Raw genomic sequence first — 24,665 nt, forward strand, 5'->3', positions numbered from 1 at the left:
TGAAATTAGATTTTCTGCAACAGGTCTGGCAGGAGTGCTGTGGAAGGGGAGTAGGCAGGGTGGGAGGGCTGTGATGAAGAGCTGAGTGAGAGCAATGCATTCTGGGAATTGTAGTACTGAGCAACTGCTCAACCAGGAAGTAAAGGACTAAGAACATCAAAACTAGTTCTATCTGCTTCTGCAGAATTGTCTTATTTTATTTTTTATTTATTTTTTACATAAGGTTGAAGTACCCCTTTTAATGTGGCTTTACATAAGTTCATATTTTGGAGTAGTGACCGAGCACTGTTCATCCAGGGCTTCCTGATACATGAACATAACATCAGAGCTATGGTACTGACAGACCCACTGGGACTGATGTGCAGCAGTACAGAGGGGCCCAAGGGTTAGAACTGTAGAAATGCTGGGAGTTGTAGTTCTGTAATGGCTGCTGTCAGACACTTCATGTGTTTTCTTATGTTTACACTTTGTATCGTTCACTGCACATATATACTGATGCTGAAAGTCATGGATGGCAGTGCAACTGGTGCCATCTACAGGCTGCTACAGGGAAGTGCATCCTCATTGCCATGACTACATTGCTGGCAGAGCCTTCCCTTAAACACCCATAAAATAACCCGTGTCATTGTCCTGCAGCCGCCCCGAATGCTGGTATGTAGCAGTTTGTCCTTAGTTACAATGCATTTAGAAAGTCTTCAGACCCTTTCACTTTTGTCACATTTATGTTGCTCTTTGTGTCTTCCCCCCCCCCCCCCCCAAATAATTCTGCCCTTAATAATACCCCATAGTAATTTAATAAGGAAAAACTAAAACCTTGCAGTCACATAAGTATTTATACCCTTTACTGAGGACTTGGGGTGCATTCACGTTACGTTTTTTTGCATCTGTCGAACATAGTGTTAAAACAGTTTAAACCTTATACTAAAAATATATATAAATGCTATATATCCTGATCCTATAGAGATAGCAGCAGTATACAGATAGAGCTGGAGGGGAGGGGTATAAGTACAATATATCCTGATCCCATCGAGATAGCAGAAGTAGTATACAGATAGAGCTGGAGGGGAGGGGTATAACTACTATATATATATATATATATATATATATATATATATATATATATATATATATATATATATCCTGATCCTATAGAGACAGCAGCAGCAGTATACAGATAGAGCTGGAGGGGGAGGTGTATAACTACTATATATCCTCATCCCATAGAGATAGTAGCAGTATACAGAAAGAGCTGGAGGGGAGGTGTATAACTACTATATATCCTCATCCCATCGAGATAGCAGAAGTAGTATACAGATAGAGCTGGAGGGGAGGGGTATAACTACTTATATATATCCTGATCCTATAGATACAGCAGCAGCAGTATACAGATAGAGCTGGAGGGGAGGGGTATAACTACCAGGGGTGTAATGGTGTAATAATTATCAGCTGCTGAAGTTGAGTTTGTTCTTTTCTGTCTGGCAACATTGCTCTCTGCTGACACCTCTGCTTGTCTTGGGAACCGCACAGTTTAGAAGAGGTTTGCTATGGGGATTTGCTTCTACTCTAGACAGTTCCCGAGACAGGTGTAATCAGAGAGCACTTAGACAGAAAAGAACAACTCAACTTCAGCAGCTCATAAGTGCTGAAAGGATTAAAAGGAGTAAGATTTTTAAGTAATTTACAAATCTGTTTAACTTTCTGGAGCCAGTTGAGATATAGAGATATATATATATATATATATAAGTTTTTTCCTGATAACCCCTTTAAGAACGATCCGTCCCGTCCTTTAACTTATATTTTTCACACAGGCAGAGGAGCGCTCGGGTTATGTCTCCTAGAGCCTCCAATCATAAGATTCTGGGGGGAATAATCCATTTCCAAAGGGCCGACACAAATGAACAAAGAGTGTAAATTCGGAAAGTAAATGCGTTTTTTAGAGAAGCCGAATGTTTAATAAATCACGCGCGCGCCTCGTCCTCCGAACACTAGAAAACTTAGAGACAAGTTCTGCTGCGGCGGAGGAAGAATGACCTCACCCAACACGGAAGATATAATGAGTACAAATGGAAATGCGAATTCCCACAAGTGTTTTCCCAGCAGCGCGGGTCTGGGCCGGGGGATCGAGTCTTGAAAAATGTCCTATAAATAGCGCGGTTAATCACGCGGAGTAGACTACGTGGATTAATTTGGATATAACATTCGTCATAATTGAATGGGGGTGGGGGGGGGGGGGGGGGCGTCTGATGAATTGTTAACCTTTCTCCCATCTAAGCTGAGAGCGGCGTCTTCGGAAAAGGCCACAACCGCTGTAAGACGCGGAGGAAGCAATACCATTAAGCCGCATGGCACCGTAATGTGTCGTCGGCGCTCCCTTGGCTGCGGAGTTAATCAGTCGACTGGATTTAGCGCCTCATTTCTTTAATGGCTGTTGCTTTGCTGATCAATTCTACCCAACAATTTTATTTATTTATTTATTTTTGTGTTAAACTCGACTTTTGAAAGAACAGAATTCAAAAAGTTATCGACTCGCCGGGCAACTTGTTAACACAAATAGCTAATCAGCTATTCTCAATGCATTTAGGCATGTAGATGTGGTCAAGACAAACTCGCTGACATTCAATCCGAGCAACAGTATGGTGAAGGAATGAGATATAAGTTACATGAACATACATGGTTGGTTGTGCTGAATTTTTCACAAACTGTTGATCTACTGAGATTCTCACACATGACCATCTATAGGGTTTACAGAGAAAGGTCCGAAAAAGAGAAAATATCCAGTGAGTGGCAGTTGGGTGGAAGATGCCTTTTTTGATGTTAGAGGAGAATGGGCAGACTGGTTAGAGATTCCAGAAAGGCGACAGCAATTCAAATAGCCACTGTTTACACCCAAGGTCTACCGAATACCATCGCTGACCGCACAACATGTCCAACCTTGAGGCAGATGGGCTACAGCAGCAGAAGACCACACCGGGGGCCACTCCTGTCAGCTAAGAACCGGAAACTGAGGCCACAATTCACACAGATCACTGAAACTGGACAATGGAAGATGGAAGGACGTTGTCTGGTCTGAGGAGTCTCCATTCCAGCTGCGGCATTCAGATGGGTCAGAATTTGTTGTAAACAACATGAAGTATGGATCCCTCCGGCCTCGTATCAGTGGGTCAGGCTGGTGGGGGGGGGGGGGGACATTTTCTGGGCACTTTGGGCCCCTTAGTACCAATTAATGCTGGTATAAACACCACAGCTACCTGAGTATTGTTACTGACCATGTCCATCCCATCCATATGGAGAACTGTGTGATGTCATCATGTCTATATGGAGGAACTGTGTGATGTCATCATGTCTATATGGAGGAACTGTGTGATGTCGTCATGTCCATATGGAGAACTGTGTGATGTCATCATGTCTATATGGGGGAACTGTGTGATGTCATCATGTCCATATGGAGAACTGTGTGATGTCGTCATGTCTATATGGAGAACTGTGTGATGTCATCATGTCTATATGGAGGAACTGTGTGATGTCATCGTGTCTATATGGAGGAACTGTGTGATGTCATCATGTCTATATGGAGAACTGTGTGATGTCATCATGTCTATATGGAGGAACTGTGTGATGTCATCATGTCCATAGGGAGGAACTGTGTGATGTCATCATGTCTATATGGAGGAACTGTGTGATGTCATCATGTCCATATGGAGAACTGTGTGATGTCATCATGTCTATATGGAGGAACTGTGTGATGTCATCATGTCCATATGGAGAACTGTGTGATGTCATCATGTCTATATGGAGGAACTGTGTGATGTCATCATGTCTATATGGAGAACTGTGTGATGTCATCATGTCTATATGAAGGAACTGTGTGATGTCGTCATGTCTATATGAAGGAACTGTGTGATGTCGTCATGTCTATATAGAGGAACTGTGTGATGTCATCATGTCCATATGGAGAACTGTGTGATGTCATCATGTCCATATGGAGGAACTGTGTGATGTCATCATGTCCATATGGAGGAACTGTGTGATGTCATCATGTCTATATGGAGGAACTGTGTGATGTCATCATGTCTATATGGAGAACTGTGTGATGTCGTCATGTCTATATGGGGGAACTGTGTGATGTTATCATGTCTATATGGGGGAACTGTGTGATGTCATCATGTCTATATGGAGGAACTGTGTGATGTCATCATGTCCATATGGGGAAACTGTGTGATGTCATCATGTCCATATGGAGGAACTGTGTGATGTCATCATGTCCATATGGAGAACTGTGTGATGTCATCATGTCCATATGGAGAACTGTGTGATGTCGTCATGTCCATATGGAGGAACTGTGTGATGTCATCATGTCTATATGGAGGAACTGTGTGATGTCATCATGTCCATATGGGGGAACTGTGTGATGTCATCATGTCTATATGGAGGAACTGTGTGATGTCATCATGTCCATATGGAGGAACTGTGTGATGTCATCATGTCTATATGGGGGAACTGTGTGATGTCATCATGTCTATATGGAGGAACTGTGTGATGTCATCATGTCCATATGGAGCGAAATCTCTGAGGAATGTGTCCAGCACCTTGTAGAAAATATAAAGGAGTCCGACCCATGACTAGAGAGGTGTACCTAATAAAGTGGCCAGTGAGTGTATATATTTATATATAGAGGGGGTCCGACCCATGACTAGAGAGGTGTACCTAATAAAGTGGCCAGTGAGTGTATATATTTATATATAGAGGGGTTCCGTCCCATGACTAGAGAGGTGTACCTAATAAAGTGGCCAGTGAGTGTATATATTTATATATAGAGGGGTTCCGTCCCATGACTAGAGAGGTGTACCTAATAAAGTGGCCAGTGAGTGTATACATTTATATATAGAGGGGGTCTGTCCCATGACTCGAGAGGTGTACCTAATAAAGTGGCCAGTGAGTGTATATATTTATATATAGAGGGGGTCCGACCCATGACTAGAGAGGTGTACCTAATAAAGTGGCCAGTGAGTGTATATATTTATATATAGAGGGGTTCCGTCCCATGACTCGAGAGGTGTACCAAATAAAGTGGCCAGTAAGTGTATATATTTATATATAGAGGGGGTCCGACCCATGACTAGAGAGGTGTACCTAATAAAGTGGCCAGTGAGTGTATACATTTATATATAGAGGGGGTCTGTCCCATGACTCGAGAGGTGTACCTAATAAAGTGGCCAGTGAGTGTATATATTTATATATAGAGGGGTTCCGTCCCATGACTCGAGAGGTGTACCAAATAAAGTGGCCAGTAAGTGTATATATTTATATATAGAGGGGTTCCGTCCCATGACTAGAGAGGTGTACCTAATAAAGTGGCCAGTGAGTGTATATATTTATATATAGAGGGGTTCCGTCCCATGACTAGAGAGGTGTACCTAATAAAGTGGCCAGTGAGTGTATACATTTATATATAGAGGGGGTCTGTCCCATGACTAGAGAGGTGTACCTAATAAAGTGGCCAGTGAGTGTATATATTTATATATAGAGGGGGTCCGACCCATGACTAGAGAGGTGTACCTAATAAAGTGGCCAGTGAGTGTATACATTTATATATAGAGGGGGTCTGTCCCATGACTAGAGAGGTGTACCTAATAAAGTGGCCAGTGAGTGTATATATTTATATATAGAGGGGGTCTGTCCCATGACTAGAGAGGTGTACCTAATAAAGTGGCCAGTGAGTGTATACATTTATATATAGAGGGGTTCCGTCCCATGACTAGAGAGGTGTACCTAATAAAGTGGCCAGTGAGTGTATATATTTATATATAGAGGGGGTCTGTCCCATGACTAGAGAGGTGTACATTTATAAAGTGTACTTCATTGCATTTTCAATTGTTCATCACTTTAAAGATTTATTTTTGCAGATAGTAAACTAGGATATTTTTGTGATACATTTATACAGATCTGCTGCCTCTCTCAGCTGAGGGTCTGCTACAGTTGTTTTGGCTTCCCTCACACTATATTTTTACACATGGATTTGTTCACTTCCCATTGTTTTCAACGAGGAAACGTCACCTTAATTGATACTTTGAGCTATGGGGGTGGAGGAATGATCCTGGTATACCCCGCTAAATGTTTCAGGCCCCCCATTTAGGAGCATTTGCAAAACTAAAACTCCCAGCATGTCTGAGCAAGCTAAGAGTTGTAGTTTTGCAATTGTTCTTTCTCTTTCGGCAATGTTTCCCAACAAGTGTGCCTCCAGCTGTTGCAAAACTACAACTCCCAGCATGCCCGGACAGCCAACGGCTGTCCGGGTATGCTGGGAGTTGTAGTTTTGCAACAGCTGCAGGGCAACAGTTCAGAGACTTCTACACTAGATAGGTGAGGGTCTGCCCATCGCAACCCCAACCAGTTGCGAAAAAGGGGGATCCCAGCCAGACCACACTAGGAGACGTTATAATAGTGGTTGAACATCCCTCCTGCTGCTGTAACTATATCGATCAGCGCCATAAAGAGAACTCTTGCTTTACCGCCACTCTGTCCGTACTCTAACTGTGCGACTGGTTTTGGTGACCAATGAGGACCCCCACCAATCAAGCATTTATCACGTATCCATTGGATACGCTTCTGGCTGGGAAACCCTGGAGAAATGCTTCTGGCTGGGAAACCCTGGAGAAATGCTTCTGGTTGGGAAACCCTGGAGAAATGCTTCTGGCTGGGAAACCCTGGAGAAATGCTTCTGGCTGGGAAACCCTGGAGAAATGCTTCTGGCTGGGAAACCCTGGAGAAATGCTTCTGGCTGGGAAACCCTGGAGAAATGCTTCTGGCTGGGAAACCCTGGAGAAATGCTTCTGGCTGGGAAACCCTGGAGAAATGCTTCTGGCTGGGAAACCCTGGAGAAATGCTTCTGGCTGGGAAACCCTGGAGAAATGCTTCTGGCTGGGAAACCCTGGAGAAATGCTTCTGGCTGGGAAACCCTGGAGAAATGCTTCTGGCCGGGAAACCCTGGAGAAATGCTTCTAGCCGGGAAACACCTTTAATTTTAGCAATATATGACATATCTAGCACATTGCACCAGATAAAGAGTGCTACTTGCACCAGTTTTGTATTCACATTTAAAGACCCTTTATAAATCCCCCCCCCCCCCCCCCCCCCGGCGTGTTTCGCCATCAGCATGGATAGCCTCAGCCTGTACGGATGCTCCGGTCCCATAAATGTTCTCTTCTCCCCCTTGATACGTTACTGTCAGGCAGCAGCTCTTAAGCTTTTACCCATCGTAATCTCCGTTGTTCCTTTTGTTTTTTCTGTTGTATTTATTTTGACTTTATTTTTTTATTTCTTCTCGCCTCTCAGGGGACGATTAGCGTCGGCATAGATGCCACCGAGCTGTTTGATCGCTATGATGAAGATTTTGAAGACCTGCCAGGAAGTGGCTTTCCCCAGATTGAAATTAACCGTATGCATATCTCGCAGTCTATAGAGGTAGGTGCAGCTACTTTCTCTTCATATAAGACATTTATCTGAATCTGCAAGGCCAAGCAGCCCCACGTAGCACCTAAAGTCATGCTGGAGTTTTTATTTTTTTTATTGGCTGCCGGCTTCATCTTTATTTATATAGCAGCTTCCATTACCAGCATAGCCGAAGAAGCCTTGTCTGCTGGAGACGGCATGCTGGGAGGTGTGGTTTTGCAACAGCTGGAAGCACCCTGGTTGGGAAACACTGCTGAAGGGGAAGGAGCAGCCGTTGGCGGTCCGGGCATGCTGGGAGTTGTAGTTTTGCAACAGCTGGAGGTGCCCTGGTTGGGGGCAAACAGTCCCCAAAGCAGGGCTGGTGCAAGGATTTTTGCCACCCTAGGCAAAAGCTAATTTTGCTGGACCCTTGACTCCACCTATTGGCTCCGCCCTTTGACACGCCTCACCTTACTAATGGGGAGACACACTGTAACAAACCTCCTCCTCATGTAATCTCCTTACTACTGGGATGACACACTGTAACAAACCTCCTCCTCATGTAATCACCTTACTAATGGGGAGACACACTGTAACAAACCTCCTCCTCATGTAATCTCTTTACTACTGGGGTGACACACTGTAACAAACCTCCTCCTCATGTAATCTCCTTACTACTGGGGTGACACACTGTAACAAGCCTCCTCCTCATGTAATCTCTTTACTACTGGGGTGACACACTGTAACAAACCTCCTCCTCATGTAATCTCTTTACTACTGGGGTGACACACTGTACCAAACCCCCTCCTCATGTAATCTCCTTACTACTGGGGGTGACACACTGTAACAAACCTCCTCCTCATGTAATCTCCTTACTACTGGGGTGACACACTGTAACAAACCTCCTCCTCATGTAATCGCCTTACTAATGGGGAGACACACTGTAACAAACCTCCTCCCCATGTAATCTGTTTACTACTGGGGTGACACACTGTAACAAGCCTCCTCCTCATGTAATCTCTTTACTACTGGGGTGACACACTGTAACAAGCCTCCTCCTCATGTAATCTCTTTACTACTGGGGTGACACACTGTAACAAACCTCCTCCTCATGTAATCTCCTTACTACTGGGGTGACACACTGTACCAAACCCCCTCCTCATGTAATCTCCTTATCACTGGGGTGACACACTGTAACATACCTCCTCCTCATGTAATCTCCTTACAACTGGGTTTGCACACTGTAACAAACCCCCTCCTCATGTAATCTCCTTACTACTAGGGGGACACACTGTAACAAACCTCCTCTTCATGTAATCTCCTTACTACTGGGGTGACACACTGTAACAAACCTCCTCATGTAATCTCCTTACTACTGAGGTGACACACTGTAACAAATCTCCTCCCCATGTAATCTCCTTACTACTGGGGTGACACACACCAAGGCGGGAGGGGGGGGGGTTATGGTGGTGCCCCCATCAAGAGGGCGCTCTAGGTGGCTGCCTATTTGGCCTTTAGGCAGAGCTGGTCCTGCTCCAAAGCAGGAGGAGGATCGGCACCCCAGTCCTGTAAATTTCTACACTATGGGTAACGATGACCCCAATAAAGTGGAATAACCGATTCAGATCATTCACCTATGTAGAGACAATACAGCAGTGTTTTCCAAACAGTGTGCCTCCAGCTGTTCCAGACCTACAACTCCCAGCATGCCCAGACAGCCAACGGCATTCAGGACGTTGTAGTTTGGCAACAGCTGGAGGCACTCTGGTTGGAAAACACTGCTGTAAGAAGAAGCATTTGAAAAATTACATCTCCCAGCATGCCCGGACAGCCGTTGGCTGTCCGGGCATGCTGGGAGATGTAATTTTGCAAATGCTCCTTCTCATACAGCAGTGTTTTCCAACCAGAGTGCCTCCAGCTGTTGCCAAACTACAACTTCAGCAGTTGGCTGTCCGGGCATGCTGGGAGTTGTAGGTTTGCAACAGCTGGAGAGACACTGTTTGGAAAACACTGCTATAAAGAAGTACCACTTGTTGTGGAGCACCCAACGTGTTTTTATGTTCCACATACAGCCCGCTGATTTCACTAGACACTAAGCAATACTAGGTTTCCCCTGTGGGGGGCACTACAGGGAAATTAAACACTTTTAGTCCTACATATTACAGAGGGTCCCAACAAATAAACTCCCTGTGGTTACATTTATATAGAAGATTCTCGGTAAGTCAGCGACCCCTTTGATAAAGTCCCAAATGTCCTTGTCTCCTGAAGGGGTGCTCCCATTTCAGCTTGTTATCCTCTAGGGTAGGAGATACCAAGCGATCCATGGGGGTCTAATCCCCCCCACGATCCTTAGAACAGTGATAGAATTGTCCCTGGAATACACAGAGCTCGCTGCACGGCCAACCCTCCATTCATTTTCTATGGGGGCGCAGAGAGTTCCCTATTACTGAACTCGGAAATGTTTGGCGGCCCCATAAAGAATGAATGGCGCTGTCGCCAGCAGGCGCCCTGTGCTCTTTCCTTCCCTGGAACAAATATGTCACAGTCTTCTGTATTGGCGGGGGATTCCCAGTGGTCGGACCCCCAACGATAGCTGATAACATCCTTCCCAGAGCTTCTCCAACCAGGGTGCCTCCAGCTGTTGCAAAACTACAATTCCTAATATGCCTGGACAGCTGATCACTGGATTTTCCCATATAATTTGGATCCAGACTGAGACTGATCCCCCAGAAAATCAATTACTGATTTATCTCCATAAAGGGGCGCTCCAATGGTGAAAGAGCAATTGTATAGCAGTGGTCTCCAAACTGTGGACCTCCAGATGTTGCAAAACTAAAACTCCCAGAATGCCTGACAGCCGTTTCCTCTCCGGGCATGCTGGGAATTGTAGTTTTTTGCAAAATAATGAACAATATAGCAGTGGTCTCCAAACTTTGAACCTCAGATGTTGCAAAACTACAACTCCCAGCATGCCCGGACAGCCAATGGCTGTCCGGGCACACTGGGAGTTGTAGTGTTGCAACATCTAGAGATCCACAGTTTGGAGACCACTGCTCAATTGTGCATGACTTTGCAAAAGTACAACTCCCAGCATGCCCGGAGAGGAAACAGCTGTCAGGCATGCTGGGAGTTGTAGTTTTGCAACATCTGGAGGTCCACAGTTTGGAGACTACTGCTCTATTGTTCATTATTTTGCAAAACTAAAACTGCCAGCATGCCTGGACAGCAAAACTACAACTCCCAACATGCCCTGACAGTCGTTTCCTCTTCAGGCATGCTGAGAGTTGTAGTTTTGCAACATATAGAGGTCCACAGTTGGGAGAACACTGCTCTATTGTGCATGATTTTGCAAAACTACAACTCCCAGCATGCCCGCACAGCCGTTGGCTGTCCGGGTATGCTGGGAGTTGTAGTTTTGCAACATCTGGAGGTCCAAAGTTTGAAGACCACTGATCTATAGTAATAAATATCATTGTCATTTATTTATTTATTTGTTTATTTTATATATTTATAATAATTATTCTTTTTTCTTTTCCATTTTAGGCTCCGCTAACGGGAACGGACACGGCGATCCTCTCCGGGAGCCTCTCCACTCAGAACGGTAACGGGGGCGGATCAATAAACTTAGCTCTGAGACGAGTGACCTCGACCAAGGGATGGGGAGAGGTAAGTAGCGTGGAAAATAAACACTGAAGATCTCTGCGTCCGCCCGAGCGAACAAACAAGAAAACGCACACGCGGCACATTATGAATATAAATTGCCCAACAGGACGGAAAGGTAGTTTGCAAACTGGTGTTTATATAATTACGGTTGTCTCCCATCCTGTCAGACACGAAGGTTTTATACATCGCTGCCTCCGTGTGAAGGACACAACTAATGGGATCGTCTCCTCTCGCGCTGGTGCTATAGGCCCCGGATCTGTTTAGGTGATTTAGGCGGAATCAATTATTGCCGGAATTATCTGATCAGGGAAATCTAATCCGTAAAAGCAATGCGCTGAAAATGGCCGCGGTTGTAGTTCACCGGGTCTGATGTCTACGTTATGTCAGCTGGAGCCTTCAATGTCCTGTAAGGGGACAGGTTGGAGTTATTTTTTATTTATTTAGAGATCTGGTGTGCACACATCCCGTATATATGTATATGTGCACACACTAGTATATATGTATATGTGCACACACCACGTATATATGTATATGTGCACACACCCCGTATATATGTATATGTGCACACACCCAGTATATATGTATATGTGCACACACCCAGTATATATGTATATGTGCACACACCACGTATATATGTATATGTGCACACACCCCGTATATATGTATATGTGCACACACCCCGTATATATGTATATGTGCACACACCCCGTATATATGTATATGTGCACACACTAGTATATATGTATATGTGCACACACTAGTATATATGTATATGTGCACACACCACGTATATATGTATATGTGCACACACTAGTATATATGTATATGTTCACACACTAGTATATATGTATATGTGCACACACCCAGTATATATGTATATGTGCACACACCCAGTATATATGTATATGTGCACACACCCAGTATATATGTATATGTGCACACACCAGTATATATGTATATGTGCACACACTAGTATATATGTATATGTGCACACACTAGTATATATGTATATGTGCACACACTAGTATATATGTATATGTGCACACACTAGTATATATGTATATGTGCACACACCCAGTATATATGTATATGTGCACACACCCAGTATATATGTATATGTGCACACACCCGTATATATGTATATGTGCACACACTAGTATATATGTATATGTGCACACACTAGTATATATGTATATGTGCACACACTAGTATATATGTATATGTGCACACACTAGTATATATGTATATGTGCACACACTAGTATATATGTATATGGGCACACACTAGTATATATGTATATGGGCACACACCCAGTATATATGTATATGGGCACACACCCAGTATATATGTATATGTGCACACACCCCGTATATATGTATATGTGCACACACCCCTTATATATGTATATGTGCACACACCCCGTATATATGTATATGTGCACACACTAGTATATATGTATATGTGCACACACTAGTATATATGTATATGTGCACACACCCCGTATATATGTATATGTGCACACACCCCTTATATATGTATATGTGCACACACCCCGTATATATGTATATGTGCACACACTAGTATATATGTATATGTGCACACACTAGTATATATGTATATGTGCACACACCCCGTATATATGTATATGTGCACACACCCCGTATATATGTATATGTGCACACACCCCGTATATATGTATATGTGCACACACCCCGTATATATGTATATGTGCACACACCCGTATATATGTATATGTGCACACACCCCGTATATATGTATATGTGCACACACTAGTATATATGTATATGTGCACACACTAGTATATATGTATATGTGCACACACTAGTATATATGTATATGTGCACACACCCAGTATATATGTATATGTGCACACACCCCGTATATATGTATATGTGCACACACCCCGTATATATGTATATGTGCACACCCCGTATATATGTATATGTGCACACACTAGTATATATGTATATGTGCACACACCCAGTATATATGTATATGTGCACACACCCCGTATATATGTATATGTGCACACACCCCGTATATATGTATATGTGCACACCCCGTATATATGTATATGTGCACACACTAGTATATATGTATATGTGCACACACCCAGTATATATGTATATGTGAACACCACGTATATATGTATATGTGCACACACTAGTATATATGTATATGTGCACACACTAGTATATATGTATATGTGCACACACCCAGTATATATGTATATGTGCACACACCCCGTATATATGTATATGTGCACACACCCCGTATATATGTATATGTGCACACACCCCGTATATATGTATATGTGCACACACCCCGTATATATGTATATGTGCACACACCCCGTATATATGTATATGTGCACACCCCGTATATATGTATATGTGCACACACCCAGTATATATGTATATGTGCACACACCCAGTATATATGTATATGTGCACACACCCAGTATATATGTATATGTGCACACCACGTATATATGTATATGTGCACACACTAGTATATATGTATATGTGCACACACTAGTATATATGTATATGTGCACACACTAGTATATATGTATATGTGCACACACCCTGTATATATAGATCGGTGCACACACCCTGTATACATGTATTTGCGCACAGATTGATGCTCGCTGTATAGTCTGGCTCCTCCTTGCTCTGATTTCCTCCGTCCTTCCATTATTCCCTGGATGTGATAACCAATGACCCGTCATATAAATTGCTGATTTCCTGCTTTAATGTAGCAGGTATAAAATGTGGTTCCTGGAGAATGCATTTGCAGCTAATTGCACAGACTCTGTGTAGCCAAAGGCGAAACTTGCATATAAAAAATTCTGTACAGCAATAAGAATCCATATATCCCCCCCGCCCCCACCCTCCTCCTACAACAACACAATTAGATTTCTCATTCCCGAATGGCACAAGATGAGCAAGTGTTGTGACTGTCTAAATGTTACAAAGTATATACATCAATTGACACGAAATTCCAACAGGTAAAAAATGCTATTTTTTTTATAACTTTCCGAGTGCTAATGGACATGAAGCAATAATTTGAGGAAGAGAGGGAGGGGCCTAGTTTGACTAGTTTCTGTTTGAGAGGAGGCGTGCTCCCTAGCCCAACCCAGGCCGTAGGACAGTGTTTTCCAACCAGGGTGCCTCCAGCTGTTGCAAAACTGCAACTCCCAGCATGCCATAACAGCCAAAATCTGTCCGGTCATGCTGGAAGTTGTAGTTTTGCAACAGCTGGAGGCACACTGGTTAGGAAACACTGCCATAGGAGAAGTAGCAGTTGCAAAACTACAACTCCCAGCATGACCAGACAGACGTGTGCTGTAGGAGAAGGAACACTTGTAAAACTACAACTGCTAGGAGTTGCAGTCCAGGCATGCTAGGAGTTATAGTTTTGCATCAGCTAGAAGCACCTTGGTTGGAGAAACGCTGCCTTAGGAGAAGGAACACTTGTAAAACTACAACTCCCAGCATGACCAGACAGCTGTCTGCTTTCCCGGCCTGCTGGAAGTTGTAGTCCAGACATGCTGGGAGTTGTAGTTTTGCAAGTGTTCCTTCTCCTTTGTCAGTGTTTCAGAACCAGGGTGCATCCAGCTGTTGCAAAACGACATCTCCTAGCATGCCCAGATATACATTGTCTGTCTGGTCATGCTGGAAGTTGTAGTTTTGCAACTGCAACTTCTCCTATGGCAGGGTTTCCTAACCAGGGTGCCTCCAGCTGTTGCAAAACTACAACTCCCAGCATGCCTGAACAGACGTGTATTGTAGAAGGAACACTTGTAAAACTATAACTCCTAGCATGCCCTGACAGCAGTTGTTTGTCCAGGGATCACAGGAGTTGTAGCTTTGCAACAGCTGGAGGCACCCTGGTTTGCAAACACTGCCGTAGGTGAAGGAGCATATTTTTGTTTACCGGATGTATATCAAGTTTCCAGAGCCGGCAGAAAGTCTTGGTGACTGACAGGTTAGGTGTTCTCCTTCCGCCTGTTTCTCATTTGTCTCCAGGTTTAGTGTCCCCTTTAAGTGTTCCCAGCTCCGTCTGTAATTTTTTAGTGAGTATATAAATACAGCATCTTTTTAACAAGCGGTTCGGTACTGCTGAGACTGAAGAATGTCAGATTAACATTGAAAAGCCGACGTGAAAGTCACCCACAGTATAGGAAATGAGACCGTGGAAGCTTCTCGCCTCCGACTTCAAAGGCTGCGCTCAAGCAGAACTGCTGACATGGTTTAACATGAGACTCTGGAGAGCCGTCTCGAGCCACCTGTGAGACCTAAAATACAGTGGAGTGTAACCAAATGGAAATGCAAAAAAGGCAGCGATTCATCCAAAAGACCCTTAATTAGATTCCGAGAGGAGAGGAGTCGGTTATCAGACACGCCGGGTCTTCTCCGGAGAGACCTCGCCTCTTTTATTCCGGAGCGCCGGGCCCGACAAAGAACCCGGACTCCGCTGCCAAGTCAAGAGATGAGATTGAATAAGATACACCAGTTCTAATCTAAGGGTTGAATGGGGCAGTGGCCCAGGGCCAGAACGCTTCCGTGTAGGATGAAAGGCGAGGACCACGACATTTATCTGATTTACGTTATTCAGGAGCCGCAACCTTCAGGATCTGATTGTGAAAGAAATATGGCGCACTCTGTGGATAATAACGGTGCACAAGTAGGAGCCCAATACTTATTCAAATAGTACAAAAAGACTTGGCATTCGTATAACTTGAATTCATTTATTAAAATTTTATTTTAAAACCTATATTTGACTTTTCGGTCCAGTCTTGGGACCTTCATCAGACCTCTGTAATAATATAACAAAAAACAAACAACATAAATTCAGGAAAGGTAAGTCTAATGGGTGCAGTACTCCAATAAACTGTGACTGTGTACCAAAACAATAGAATGAATAAGATACAAGATAAAGAGAGAATAAAAATTTTACAGTACAGTAAATGTCAAAATTCAGCGCTAGTGATGAGCGAACTTACAGAAATTTGATTCTTCACGAACTTCGCGGCTCGGCAGTTGCGGACTTTAGCCTGCATAAATTAGTCCAGTTTTCAGGTGCTCCGGTGGGCTGGAGAGTCTCTTCTAGGACTGTATCCACCTTTTCCAGCCACCGGAGCACCTGAAAGCTGAACGTAATTTATGCAGGATAAGGTCAGCAACTGCCGAGCCGAGAAGTTTGTGACGAATCGAATCACTGTAAGATCGCTCATCTCTATTCAGTGCACTCTCTTATACATAACTTTTATGAATAATAGATACAAAATGAAGGTCATTCTTCTAAGATGGTGGTTGGACCTGAGGAAGGAGGGAGCCCCTCCGAAACGCGTAGTCCTTATGTATCACCACTTTTTATGCTATAATAAAAAGTTCGATAGAAGCTACTCCTGACTCCCGTGCCATCACGCCGCCAGTGTAGCGCTCACAGTGCCGAAGTCGGTTTTTGCTGGAAGACAAAGGGAACCCCTGCCAGGATTCCCGTCCTCCACATCTGTATCCCTGCAAGATGGTGGTTGAATCCTGTTCTACGCTCTGTGTGACCATCCCCTTGTGGCAGAGAGAAAATCTGATGCAATGCTTACGTAAAGTAGTCTGCTAACCAATTTGAATGCTTACACAATGTGCTAAGCCCTACTGAAGGATATATCTTGTGTGTACGCATCAGAGAACCATTTTGACCCAATCGTGTGTCAATGTGTTTTTCTCCGTGCTCGTATTACCTTATTTGTCTCAGGACATCAACCTAGAGCGGTCACTTGGAATGCATCCAAAACACTACTATTACATAGTTTATAGGGAAGAGCCTATTAAGTGGGGGAATAATGGAATCAAATAAATATGCATAAAGTCAAGGGATAATTTCGGCAACCAGAAGGCATTTTTGTCCTATTTTTGTTATATTATTACAGATGTCTGGTGAAGGTCCTAAGACTGGACCGAAACGTCAAATATATGATCTGTTTTGCTAATGCAGAAATAAATTCCTTCAAGTTATAAGAGTGCTAAGTCTTTTTGTACCTTCTGGATCTGAAGGGGTACACACGGTCACGCAAAAATTTTCTTTTACGGTTCGCCCTCATCCCAGTGAAGGGAAGTGTCCAGAAGTGAGTCGCGTCTTACGCATGATTCATATTAGTAATGAATTCCCTGCGCTGATATCTGTAACTAAGAGGCTTACTCTGCAATATCGTATGTAATCCCATTACACACTATGGATCCGTAATTTCATTTGCCGTCGCTTACAGCATGGCTGTCGGGGGGCACGTTACTTTCTTGTTTCAACTATGTCGGTGTGTCCCAACCATGGTGCCTCCAGCTGTTGCACAACTACAACATCTGGAGGCACCCCAGTTTGGAAACACTGAACTATGTTATGACTTGTATGTGCCTCCGATGGGGGTGCGCTAATGTGGTGGAGGTAAATTTGTCTATAAGTGATGAAGTCGTAGGTTTTGTGCAAGTTGCGTAGTTAAAACTTAACTGATATAAAAATATTAAAAGATGCAAAAATAAAAACCCTATACAAGGCAAAATAACCCTCTAAAAAGAGCAAACAATAGTTAAATACCTAAAAATTTTAACAGTTGTAAGAATATATTAAAAGATTAAAGATCAAACTGTATGCAAGGAGAAATATTCTTCTAAAAAGGGTAATTTTATAGAAATATAATGGTGACCCAGACAACCCAAAGTGCAGTCTGTACAAGTAGCTTCCAGTATCATATTCACAGAAGATTGACTAGATCAAATACTATGTCCCGATGCATTTTTCCCAGGTGGTACCGGGATCATCAGGGGACAACACATATGAAAGGCCATGAATAACTAATTATAATGATAATCAGGGATTCAGAAATAGAATGGTGACCTATACAACCCAATTACAGGGCTCAAGAAAATGCAGTCTGTACCAGTAGCACCCAGTGTCATGTACACACAGGATTGTATATGATTTAGTCTAAAGTAAAGTGTCCCAACGTGTTTTCCCAGTTGGTGCCCGGATCGTCAGGGGACAAAAACTGGGGTTAAAAGTAATAGACAACAACAGCTGATGAGTCATGGCACCAATCATAAAGATAAACCTATATTAAAGGCCATGAATAATTAATTATAATGATAATCAAGGATTCAGAAATAGAATGGTGACCCAGACAACCCAATTACTGGGCTCAAAAAATGCAGTCTGTACCAGTAGCACCAAATATCATGTTTACACGGGATTGTATATGATTTAGTCTAAAGTAAAGTGTCCCAACGCATTTCTCCAGGTGGTGCCGGGATCATCAGGGGACAAAAACTGTGGTTTAAAGTAATAGACAACAACAAGTGAGGAGTCATGGCACCAGTCATAAAGATAAACCTATATTAAAGGGGTACTTCACTGCCCCTGCATTCGGGTTTTTATTCAGAATGCTGGGTGCGGGCTGCGAGGGTCCTCACGCCCCAACCCCTCAATGCAAGTCTATGGGAGGGGGCATGGCAGCCGCCACGCCCCCTCCCATAGACTTGCATTAAGGGGTCCGGCGTGACGTCACAAGGGGCGTGGTCGTGACGTCACAACCCCTGCAGCCTGCGTTCAGAGATTTGGAACAGAATGTTCCGAACGCTGGGACAGTGGAGTACCCCTTTAAACCAGTGATCAACAATGATACTCTAAATAGAGCCAGTTGCTTCCCCCACTTGGTGCCAAGATGGTATGATGTTGGAAGTAGGACTTGCTTAAAGCACCTGCTTCGTAGAGCTATAGTGTATACCAACAAATTCAGCTCTGGTGTCACTGTATAATCTAGTAATGAAATAAAAACCTAAAAATATATCTAGATATAGATTTTCAGTTCCTTATCCTGAGTGCCTACTCTTATCTTAGTGTAAGGGTTGTCTTCCCCATGTGCACTAGTCCATGTATGCTCAGAAAGTACTGGGATATGAGGAGGGCAGAATTTGTATATAAATCTGTACATGATCTCTGACAGGGTAAGTAAAGAACTCTTCTAATTCTTTAGAAGAACCGCTCTGGAGTACAAGCTGCTGCTTCTGCATATGGGATACTGTGTTTGCTTATTTAGGGGAGAGGGGTGCACTTGACAGGGATACAGTATTATTTGTACCTAAAACACAGGAAGGCAGTACTATCTGAAATTACATCTTTTACAGGAATGCAGTGCTATCTGGGTCTACATCATTTACATGGAGAGACAGGGAGGCAGTACTATCTAAAATGTCATCTTTTACAGAAATAGACATGGAGGTAGTATTATATGTGCCTACATCATTTACATGAAGAGACAAGGATGCAATACTGTCTGGGTCTACATCATTCACAAGGAGAGACATGGAGGCAGTACTGTCTGGGTCTACATCATTCACAAGGAGAGACATGGAGGCAGTACTGTCTGGGTCTACGAGACGGGAATGCAGTACTGTTTGGATCTACATCATTTACACGGAGAGACAGGGAGACAGTACTATCTGTGCCTACATCTTTTACAGGAATAGACATGGAGGCAGTACTTCTGTGTCTCCATTTATATGGAGAAACAAGGATGCAATACTGTTTGGAACTACATTATTTACAAGGAGAGACAGGGAGGCAGGGCTGTCTGGGTCTACATCATTTACAAGGATGGACGGGGAGGCAGTACTATCTGAAACTACATGTTTTACAGAAAGAGATAGGTAGACGTTAGTATGTGTGCCTACATCATTTGCATGGAGAGACAGGAAGGCAACACTATATGTGCCTACATCATTAACATGAAGTCAGTGCTATCTGTGCCTACATCATTTACAAGGAGAGACAGGGAGGCAGCACTATATGTGCCTACATCATTTACATGAAGTCAGTGCTATCTGTGCCTACATCATTTACAAGGAGAGACAGGGAGGCAGCACTATATGTGCCTACATCATTTACATGGAGAGACATGAAGGCAGTACTATCTGTGCCTACATCATTAACATGAAGTCAGTGCTATCTGTGCCTACATCATTTACAAGGAGAGACAGGGAGGCAGTACTGTCTGGGTCTGTCTCTGTCCACATAATTTTACAGCTTTTGTTGTATCTTGTGTATTAGAGCACATGCACCCACAATATGGCGGTTGTGTAGCACATTTTGGCTGAAGACAGAAGCAGTTTTTCTCCTTTGTTACACGGCACTCGGTGTATAAATACAGAGTGTTGGCGCTTTATCTGTTTACATCCCAGGGATGTCATGAAATATCACATTGTCCTTGAGAAGCCATTACCGGGTCAGAGGTCTAAATAGACCCAGATCAGCCGCGACTGTGACAGATTTCATAATATCAGGACGGTGTTTTCCTGTAACTGGGGGATGACGACGTTATCTGAGACACAGGGGAAAACTGTAGTAAAAGGAAATCGATCCACAATTCTATATGTGCTCATATGGTGTGTTGTGGTCTATTGGGAAATAAATAAGAGTAAATACTGCAAAAAAGGAAAAAAAAGAGTTGTATCCATAGTAAAATACACGTCAGACAAGAGCAAATATTTTTTGTTGCAATACCAGACATGGCCTATACAGAAGAGGGCGCCATTTCTGAAAGAAAGAAAGCAAACGTGATTCTATTTTTGTGACTTCCCAGGAGTGAACTGGTTAAAGTATTGTGTATGCTCGGTGTTTTAAGGTTTGTATATGTTATGAAAACTATTCAAATATGTATGCAAAAATAAAGATTAAATAAGCAGAGGTGTTGGCGGCTCTAGGTTAATGAATGTGCATCTATCAGCATATAATAGATATGTTTATACTTCAGCCCGTGTCCGTGGCCGCTGCTCGCTTTAGTAGTCTCCTGAGTAAATGGCGCAACATGTGAATACGTAAAGTGAAGAAAGTTTCTGTCTCTGATTGTATTGTGTGATCCTAGTAAAGTCAGATGAGCGTGCATGCGATGGGGGTGATGGTTCTGGATTCTCAAAAGTTAAAATAAACCCATCATACATTAAAGTCTACAAAACATAAAAATGTATTTTATAGCTAAAAATATCAGCAGAGTTGATTCAGAACAACTGTGTTTAGCGGCTTAGTCGTGATGTCATCATAGACCAGAGCCTCCTGTCACAACGGTCTCTGAAAAATTAAAACTTGTTCAGCTGAGAAATGGAAACGTAACAGGTTAACATGCCATCCCCTTTAAATGAAAACCAGTTTATTTTCTTAAATATTCACCTGACGGTGATACAGTACTATCTGTGCCTACATCATTTATAAGGAGAGGCAGGGAGGCAGTACTGTCTGTGCTACATAATTTATAGAGAGAGTGCTATCTGTGCCTACATCATTTATAAGGAGAGGCAGGGAGGCAGTACTGTCTGTGCTACATAATTTACAGGAAAAGACAGGGAGGCAGTACAATCTGTACTTACATCATTTAATGTCATGCAGGGAAGGAGTGCACTCTATTCTCGCCCGCTCCCCTGTCCCTGCTTACTTACATACCTGCCCTAATCGACAGGTCAGTAACCACACAGACAGTCCCTTCCTATATACGTGACCGGCGTAATTGTCAAAATAATAAACTACAATGACACAGACTAGGTTCGGGGACAGTAGGATAACAGACAGACAGACTAAGGCTGGGTTCACACTACGTTTTGTCCCATACGGGAGCGCATACGGCAGGGGGGAGCTAAAATCTCGCGCTCCCGTATGTCACCGTATGAGCTCCCGTATGTCATTCATTTCAATGAGCCGACCGTAGTGAAACGTTCGGTCCGGTCGGCTCATTTTTGCGCCGTATGCGCTTTTACAACCGGACCTAAAACTGTGGTCAACCACGGTTTTACGTCCGGTTGTAAAAGCGCATACGGCGCAAAAATGAGCCGACCGGACCGAACGTTTCACTCCGGTCGGCTCATTGAAATGAATGACATACGGGAGCGCATACGGTAACATATGGGAGCGCGAGCTTTTAGCTCCCCCCTGCCGTATGCGCTCCCGTATGGGACAAACGTAGTGTGAACCCAGCCTAACAAAGAAAGACTAAACACTCAAACAATAAGTCCAATGTCAACTATCCGCATCTGAAGCCAGGAGATGTCACAGTACAAAATCGCTAATACCAGAGAGAAGAGTCAGAGAGATGAGCCAAAGGTTCAAAAAGAGTACAAACTGAGCTCTATAGCAAGAACTGACTGGGAGTAGACTGCCAGTTTATATGGAGCCAGAACAGGTGCTCCAACCAAGGTCAGCTGACCAGTCCAGACAGCCGGGCGTAACCCAGCAACTGAAAACAACAAAGAACCTGTCAGAACCTTTTAACCCTATAGGTTTACTGACTATCTCCCTGACATTTACAAGGACAGACAGGGAGACATTGTTATATGTGCCAACATTATAAGGAGAAACAGGGAGATAGTGCTATCTGTGCTTACATCATGTATAAGGAGAGACAGGGAGATAGTGCTATCTGTGCCTACATCATTTACAGGATGAAGGAAGGAAAATGACCTTGACAACAGGCGCTCAGGATCCCAGTAGAAGCCGTTACACTCAGGTCACAAAATGGTGAACTTTCAGCAACTTTATTTCATGTACAGCATTACAGAAATGACGCGTTTCGGGGTGAAACTAGCCCTTCTTCAGATTAACAGTATTATCTATACTAACACCATTCACCTGGCATACAGTACTATCTGAACCTACATCATTCCCAGGGAGAGACAGGGAAGCATTACTATCTTTACCTACAATATTTAGGGAGGCGGTATTATCTATATCTATATGAATTACAGGGAGGCGGTATTACCTATACATATATGATTTACAGGGAGGCAGTATTATCTATACCTATATGATTTACAGGGAGGCGGTATTATCTATACCTATACTATTTACAGGGAGGCGGTATTATCTATACCTATAGGATTTACAGGGAGGCGGTATTATCTATACCTATATGAATTACAGGGAGGCGGTATTATCTATACCTATATGAATTACAGGGAGGCGGTATTATCTATACCTATAGGATTTACAGGGAGGCGGTATTATCTATACCTATAGGATTTACAGGGAGGCGGTATTATCTATACCTATAGGATTTACAGGGAGGCGGTATTACCTATACCTATAGGATTTACAGGGAGGCGGTATTATCTATACCTATAGGATTTACAGGGAGGCGGTATTATCTATACCTATAGGATTTACAGGGAGGCGGTATTATCTATACCTATAGGATTTACAGGGAGGCGGTACACCACTTTCCTTGGCAAGGTCACATAACATTAAACTGACACCTAAGTGCAGACGGCGGTCACTTAACTACATCATGAGCTGTTACTGTACGACCGTCCCCAAACATTATAAAAATACATAGAAAATAATTGTCATTCTTTGTACTCATGTGCTTTCTTTTGTGTTTTCAGCTAGAGTTTGGAGCTGGTGACCTTCAGGGACCCTTGTTTGGACTGAAGATCTTTCGGAATCTCACGCCAAAATGGTAATTTATGAGAAAGCGATGTTTGTTGTTTTGTTTTGTATTCCCATAAATTTGATAGAGACTGGCTTAAAACAAAACAAAAACACTTTACTCACCTCTCCCCAACCCCCTGCTGGTCCGACACTCACCAGGTCCGGATTTTGCTGGTCTCCCCTTCCTGATCCTATATCAACGCACAGGAAAGACTTCTCTGCCAATGGCTGACGACAGCAGTGACCTGCCTCAGCCAAGCGGGTGTTTCCTATGTGTAGAGACTGAAACAGGAGAAGCAAAATCAGGAACGGAGGGTCAGAACAGCAGCACAGGTTATCAGTGAGAATTTTTTATTTTAAGTTTTATTTAAAAATAAATTAAAAGATATAAAATATATTTATAATTATAATATTATAAAAAATATTATATAACCAAATAAAAAATTGTATGTGGCTGGGGGCACTATGTAAATAAAGAAGTGATACTCACCTCCCCCAATCCCCCTGCTAAATCACCCTCTATGCCTTCTCGTCATCTCTGCTCTACTTGCTTGTTCCTGTGATGTGTCATCCCCGCAGGAGTCGCCCTATTCAGCCAATTGCTGGTCACTGGGTTGTCCCATCTTGGCCAGCAAGTGGCTGAGTGGGACACTTTCTGAGGAGATGGCAGCTAATGGCTTTCTGGGCATGCTGGGAGTTGTAGTTTTGCAACATAAGAATTCTTCATGCCCCAGATTTCATTCAGTACTTGTCATGTATATAAACTAGGGAACAGTCACTTTATTTGCATAGGGATTTTTCCCTTAAAGGGGAAAAAGATGTCTAGCAGCAGAGTACCCCTTTAAGGGTTAAAGGGGTATTCCGGGATTTCTGGTTCTTTGAATATAAGACGGGGCAGCAGAATTAGTCTAGTCACTAATATACTTTACTGACCTCTGTTTGGTGGATGGTATCACATTTCTTTTCCCCAGAAGTTGTTTTTTGCAGCCTACAAAATGTGTTGTTTCGGAGCTTTCCCAGCTTGCTGTGAGGCCCGAGACAATACATCACAAGTCTGGAAGGGGGCTTGGCTGCTTCGTCTGTTGTGT

General features: G+C 43.3%; 1 protein-coding gene across 2 annotated transcripts in view; it reads left to right on the forward strand.

The window, feature by feature from the left end:
* The window catches only part of DNAJC11 (DnaJ heat shock protein family (Hsp40) member C11), a 163,806-nt gene that overhangs the window by 102,355 nt on the left and 36,786 nt on the right, over positions 1-24,665 (forward strand). For both annotated transcript variants that reach the window (XM_056542338.1, XM_056542339.1), the window contains exons 5-7: positions 7,333-7,461; positions 10,972-11,094; positions 23,532-23,605. In XM_056542338.1, coding sequence (XP_056398313.1) covers positions 7,333-7,461; positions 10,972-11,094; positions 23,532-23,605 — 326 coding nt within the window. The remainder of the gene's footprint in view (positions 1-7,332; positions 7,462-10,971; positions 11,095-23,531; positions 23,606-24,665) is intronic.

The sequence above is a fragment of the Hyla sarda genome, chromosome 10 (assembly GCF_029499605.1).
Source record: "Hyla sarda isolate aHylSar1 chromosome 10, aHylSar1.hap1, whole genome shotgun sequence".
In the NCBI taxonomy this organism is placed as follows: Eukaryota; Metazoa; Chordata; class Amphibia; order Anura; family Hylidae; genus Hyla; species Hyla sarda.